The sequence below is a fragment of the Oxyura jamaicensis genome, chromosome 14, assembly GCF_011077185.1.
Source record: "Oxyura jamaicensis isolate SHBP4307 breed ruddy duck chromosome 14, BPBGC_Ojam_1.0, whole genome shotgun sequence".
Classification (NCBI taxonomy): Eukaryota; Metazoa; Chordata; class Aves; order Anseriformes; family Anatidae; genus Oxyura; species Oxyura jamaicensis.
The window spans coordinates 4,589,074-4,595,887 of NC_048906.1; the positions used below are offsets into that span (position 1 = coordinate 4,589,074).

Here is a 6,814-nt window from a genome sequence, read left to right on the forward strand (position 1 = left end):
GTGTAATGACACTTGGAGCCATATATTGTCTCCCTTACATTTCTTCTTTTCAGTTTATCATCTCACTTCCTTCGTTCTGTTTTCTTTGTCGCTGCTGTATCCTTTGACGCTGCTATATCATTTGATAGTTTTTTCCACTGTACTTTCTTTCCATTCATTGTTTTCCTTTAGTCTAACAACTACTTTTCCTTTCCCTGTCTCTCACTCCATTACTTTCCTATTGCTGACTCCAATGAGTCTTCACTTGAGTGCATCCATCCAGTGCAAAGGGCAAAGCCTAGGTAACGGCTGGGAGTAGAGCATTATTTGTGCCCTGTTTTACCCCTGGAGGTCAAATAGGCAATCACAGAACAAGAGTCAGCAGGAGTGGCAGGCACATCATGCAAGTGATGCAGGCTAAGTATCCCTGAAGAACATAGCAGCATTGAAGGACATTTACTAGCAGCAGTGGTGTGTCCTGGTCCCCCAGGACCAGAACAGGGCTGGTTTACTTTGTTATTGTTGGCTTGACTGTGGGAGAAGCCTCCCAGCCAGCAAATGTCCTCAGTGAGACCCACCAGTTGTTAAATTTGCCCGTGTGTGGCCTTGAGCCCAGAGTCCAGCATTAAAGCCATTCAAGATGCTGCAGCTTATTTGTGTCAGCAGAAGCTTCCTTTGGAAAATATGTTGTTTTTAAGTATCATTCAACTGTAAAATATTCTAATACTTGCATGATTTTTTTTTGACTACCCTTTTAGTGATAGTAGCTGTTAATTAAATAGATGTTTTCTTGAAAACCCTTTGAAACCTTGGGAAAACACAGAACTTCTGCGTGGAACTGTTTTTCTTGAAACTCTCTTCTGTTCAGTCCTTCCTTTCTCTTTTTCTTTCCTGCCTGCCTTCTAGTTGGCATGTGTACTGAGAAGCAAAGGCTGCTGCTTTATGGTCTGAGAGGTACAGCCCCACTAAGGCTGGCATTCAGCATGCCCCCTTTTCCGTGGGGAATCATGCCCTAAAAGTCCAGGAAACTAGAAGTGAGGCAGCGAAGACAATCTGCTTTTTCAATCTGAGCCAGTTGTTTGTGATTGCGCTGCTGCCTGCTCTGCCCACTGCTCTTCCTGGGGAAGGGGCAGAAGTGTCTTTGTATTTGCTTACAGTGGTACTTCAGGGCTCTGCTGTCACCTGCGTGCAGACTCATTTGCAAACAGGCTGTATCACTGGGGAGCAGAAATGTGTTTTTTTAAAACCCTAAGCAGATTTATAGTCTAGTTTCCTGTCAGATCTTTGCATTTTCCTTCTCCGCCCCTCCCAGCCTCTGACACACTTTTTCTCACTTTCTGTGTCGCTCTTTGCTCATTCTGACACCAGTGCACTTGCTTCCTTTATTCCTGATTCTCCCTAAACTTTCAGCACTTTTGGGGCCAGGGGGTGTTTTGCTCTTGGTGTTTCCTTTACTTTTTAACAGCTGCAGAGCACAAATAACCTCTCCAGGACCCCTGGAGAGACGGTGGCAATTGCATGGAGGCAACATAGGGACTCTCAGCCTGCAGCAGCTGCAGCGAGACAGCCTGGTCACTCATGAGCACCCAAGGTAAGGAAAGCAGCTGTCAGATCAGCTCCACCTCACTGCTGGCTAGGACAGCGTTGGACTCTCATCACTATGAGTTCCACTTTCACCTTTCACCTCTTTTTTGTGTTCATTTTCAAGAGCGTGTTTCTTTGAGAATGATTGCATTCGTGCCTTCCTTGCCCTCAGCAGGTCTAACTGTACTCTGCAAGCGCGGGTACACGGAGCTGAGGTTTCAGCGAGGTAAACAGGTGGTAGCTGGAGGTGAAAACATCTTCTTCAAGAAGTGTGCGCTGAGAAGGAAGATTGAAATGGAGGCCTAACAGGGGGAGATGAAAGGACTGATTGTCAGCACGGTTCTCCAGGGAATTTCTGCTTCTACTCATAGTGTGTTGTGCCCTAACCCTTCTTAAAAATCATTTCATTGGGGATTTATGCTTTCTATTAACTAATAAAATCTTATTTATTTTTTTTTGTAATTAGCTCTTCTCACTTTATTTTTTTCTCAACACTAGTGCATCTCTTACTGTCTTTTTTACCATCTTCTTCTGCCTGTTTTCTGTCAAGCATATTTTTTTGTGTGTGACAAATGTTCCCCTTGTTCCTTTCTTTCTCTTCCTTCCACCTTCTTTTTCTTGTCTGTGCAACAGACTGTACATCCTCCCCCATGTTCTCAGTCTTTCTCTCCTTCCCCTCTGTGATTTCCTTCTCTGTCTTGTGTTCCCCTTTCCTGTTGCTTCTCAAATGCACTCCTCCTTCCTGCTCCATCCTCTTTCTCATGCACACAGCATACATTGCAGCCCTGCAAAGTTGATTTTGCACACACCACGGTGTTGCCTCTCCACTGGACTGTCCTTGTAGAGATATGCTGCTTTTATATCTGCCCCTTTGCTCATGTACATACTCAGGATTTGCATATTTGCAGTTTTGGAGATGCATCCCAAAGTAGCAGATTTTTATACTTCAGTAGCTTCCCTCCAATTCTCAGACTCAGAGATTCACAACAAATAACCACTGTCATCCTGTCTCTGTTTCCTTCTCTCTCACAACAGAATTTTCTAACAACTATAACACACCATAGCTTCCTTTCTACTCAAATACAGCTTTCCCTGACATTGTTTTTTCTATCCCTGCTCTTTATATCGTCCCATTCTTTCCAAAGTTTTTACCCCAACCCGCCATCAGATTTTTCTATCTGTTTTAATCTCGATGTTACATTTATGTTGGGAGGAACCACTGAAGCAGATGGTCTTACTCTGTGCTGCCTTGGCATCTCCCCACATAGTTGTAGGGGAACTGGAGGAAGTTTTGCAGTTTCTCAGCTCCTCTTTCCTTTGCAGCATTAGCAGGCTAGAGCAGAGCAAGTGCTTTGTAAAGCTCTTAATTACAGAATTTCTGATCTGACTCTAAGGTAGTTTATGGCCTATTGAATCCCATGGGATTTCAAATCTCAAGGGTAGAGAGTGGTTCCTTGCTGTAATGCTGCAGTGGGAGTAACTTTGCTCCAAGGATTTGGAAACAGCTCATTTTTTAAATACCAGAAGTTGCCAGGAACAGATATGGACTGCATCCAAGGGTAGTATCTGCTATTATTGTGTATTTAAGTTTGTAAGCTTTGAACCAGATATGACAAAGTAGTAAATTTTTTGATGAAGCTTTTTAGCCTCACCTTCTTAAGCAGGGCTATTGAGACTAAAGATTTATTTCTAGGGATGTTCTGGTTTGGGCTTTTGGGGACTGAATAAGGATCACATATTAAACTCAGCTGAATTAATAAGAGAATTATTATGTGAGAGAATTCTCTTAGCAATCTACCCTGCTCTCTCAAATTGTCTATCTCCTTATGAGTGAAAGAAGCTTAAACTATGTTTGCAATTATAATATATCCTTTTTGATTCAGAGTTAGCAAACTGTGGCCTTTGAGCTGTGAGCATTCTCTTCTGAATACTGAAGCAGGTACATTAAAATATCTTTGTCTTTTGGATCTGTTGAAAAGTCCAAAAGCCTAGAACAATAAAATAAGAGATGTTCGTTTTATTCGTACAATTTTAATATGAGTCCTTACTCTGTTACAACTTCTCTTGTGACATGAAACATTCTGGTGTTCCTTTTCGTCATTCTGCAAAACTTGCATGATGATTTTGTGCTTTGTGTTTTTGGTATCCTGTGTCCCCAGTACTAGTTCTTCTCATGAGGCCTTGATATCTCCCAGAAATAAATTGGCTGAGACAACGTTTCGCCGCTTTTCCCTTCCCTCTCACCATCGTCCCTCATCATTATGGATTTGCTGTGGATTGAATTTAAATGGGCATTGTCAAAATTGGGTTGACAGATACAAGGGGATGTGGAGCTAGAATTTAGTATTTTTTTCTAGTTTCTTTAGTCATATACCTGGCAGAAGTGAAATTTCAGCTGGAAAGAGCCTGGAAACTTTCCACCCACCCAGCAAATTGCTGTACTGGGAGGGACACCCCTGGAACAGACATTCAGAATCACATGTTGGACTCCCTGTTCTTATGCAGATAGTTACTTCCATTTATATTTAACTCTGAACTAAGAGAAAAATAAAATTTCAGCATGAGTGAGAACCCTTTGACTGCAGTTTTACCTCTTAAAATTAAAAGCAACTTAAACCTTCTCTAAAAGGATGCATCCCAAATAACAGGGATATGCCGAAGAAATCTGATAGTTTACCAAATGATTTAGTTTTATACTGTTACTTAGTAAAATTTTTAATGAGTTATGTGGCATGATTACTCACAGAGGATGAAGCATATAAAGATCTTTATTTCTCCTAATATTATGTCTATATTATTAAAAGAGAACAAGCTATCCACTTATCAGGTGTCTCAACTCCCTTTGATAGTGAAGTGCATGTTTCATGAAATACAAAAGTTTCACTTAGATGTGGTCATTAAGGTTGTGTAACTGACGGTGGAATTTGACCCGTGACAGCTTTCTTTGTAAGTAAACCCCCACAGTGATCTAAACCATAAAAGAGCAAGGAATATGGGTTCAGGTCTTGTGGCTTTCAAACTAGAGGGTAAAATCCTAGTCCTCACCAAGTTTAGTGGAGTTTTACCACTGGTATCAGTGAGATATGATTTTTGCTTTGGCTGTTTATCACTGCTGCCTGTAGGATTTGCATTCTCAGAATACTGTCCGCTTTGCTGAGAATAGAGTATCTGCAGTGAATCTGCAATTCCCTTTTCAGAACAAATGATGGGGTTTTCTCAGGTGTATGTGTAATAAGATTCTCCATCTCCTCTCTTCCCCCAAACTCTCTCTTAAGTGCTGCCTTCACCCTCTAGTCAGGGTCAGTTATTTAATGGCAATGAACATTTTCAGGAAGGTAACCTTTCTGCTTGTGATTTGTTCAAGGACTCTGGAATTATAATGGTTGATGTCAAAAGCATATAATTGGTCTCTGTGGCACACATCCAACAAGTAATAAAAGGTTCTTTCTCTCTACTTCTTCAGTCAGTTTTCTCTCCCTATATTACCCTCTCACTTTTGCTCCTCTCAGGCAAAAGGAGAATACAGTGCTAATCTGTTTAAAGTGCTATTTGACAGAACGGCCAATCTGCCATACACCCTGACATGATGTGTCCCAGCCGTGGGCAGCAGTGGATTGCTCCCTGCCTGAAGGTCTGCACACTGCCTTTAAACATAAATGTCTTCTCTGAACTTTATTTTGAGCATCTTTCTTCCTTCACACTCTTCCGCCAAGTAGTTGGGCTCTAGTTTGTGAGTTTCATGAATTCTCACATGCTCATTGATGTATGGGGGGGGTGTTTAAAAATTTACCAGCAGGTAAGGCCTTTGTGCTCTTTTATACAAAAGGCAAACACAAGGGTTTTTTCACAGCTCATGGAAATGTATTACCAATAGTGCCAGAAGCTGACCATGTGTTGTGCATTGTCTGCCATCGCTGGTGAATGTGTAGTGAAGAGAATATTGTTGTTACGTTAGTCCCACAAAACCTATTTTATCTTCAGTGCTGGATGGAGCTTTACTTTCTAATGCTGTTTACTTCAGTGAATCTGTTTAGCAACTCAACAGGAAAGAAGAATTTGTCAAATCTCCCTGGAAATCTATCAGAAATGTCAAAGTAAATGCTATAACATTCTGGTTTCGTCAAAAGGGTAAATGTATATACAGCTGTGTATGTGATATTATTGCTAGTAATTGTTGCCTGGGTGAATCTGTCTGTGTAAAGTAGCACTGTGTGGTATTAACAGATATTTTTGTTCTGGTCCCTGAGGCCAGTTTGGCCTTACACAAAGATACTTGTTGTTTGCTCAAGCCTGATAAGTCTGCCCTGTTCATTGTAGTTCAGGGGAGGAATACATCTTCATTGCAACCAGTGAAAGGATTCCCACCAGCCCCCTCAGTGCTGGATGTCTGCTGACAAATTTTCAGCAGGTTGTAACTGAAGCACTGAAGCTTTAATGTAGGCTTTCTGTCTAAAATGAGTTCCTTTATTTTTTTTTTCCATATGAATGCAGACAAAACTGTATGCAAGCAGGACATATATGGTTGTCAGTAGCAGTTAATAGGTTGTTTCCACTTCATTTCTTATGGCTCTGTATGTGTATAAACATTTCTAAGCTACCTACTTGAAATCAGTGAGCATGCTTAATAGGTTGTTACACACATTTAATATATTTGAGCACAAAACCAAGTTCCTCCAAAGTTTTAAACACCGTTAAAAGGCAAAAGATTTTCCCTTCAGATGTTTTCCTCTATGAATTCTGAATCCTGAGCAAACTGGGAAAACACCTGAAGGTTGTTTCAATTCTTTTTCTAAAGCTAACACCAAATACACCTAATTTCCAAACTGCAGTGCAACTGGTGATTGAGTCTTTTCTTCTTAATCATCAACTGAGAATATGACATAAGATCAGTTGGAGGCTTTTGGCTTTTAACACCTCAGTTAAACTACCAGGGATGTTTACAATCTAACCATACTGGTCTGCTGAATGAAGCCATGGCAGTTTTGCATGGATCATGTCCATGCAAAGACTGGTGCATCCAGTCTTTTACAAGAACAAGGTGCAGTATCTATCCAGCAGCTACTGCTGGCATCTCTATTTCTTGGCTTTTTGTGAAGATAGTTGCCATTCTGTACATTTTTCATAGTTTATAATGAAGTAGTTGGTGAGATCATCAAACTCATTTCACTAATGCCTTGCACTGAAGGAAAATACAAAATTTCATAAACTTTCTTGTCTTCTTTACTATTGCAGAACTGATTTTCTTCTGGGG

The 6,814-nt window shown here is 40.9% G+C and overlaps 1 protein-coding gene across 1 annotated transcript in view; it reads left to right on the top strand.

The window, feature by feature from the left end:
• Positions 1-1,142: 1,142 nt before the first annotated feature.
• The window catches only part of CARD11 (caspase recruitment domain family member 11), a 44,781-nt gene continuing 39,109 nt past the window's right edge, over positions 1,143-6,814 (top strand). The window contains exon 1 of the mRNA XM_035339611.1: positions 1,143-1,570. Within this exon, the coding sequence (XP_035195502.1) occupies positions 1,558-1,570 (13 nt within the window). The 5' untranslated portion in view covers positions 1,143-1,557. The remainder of the gene's footprint in view (positions 1,571-6,814) is intronic.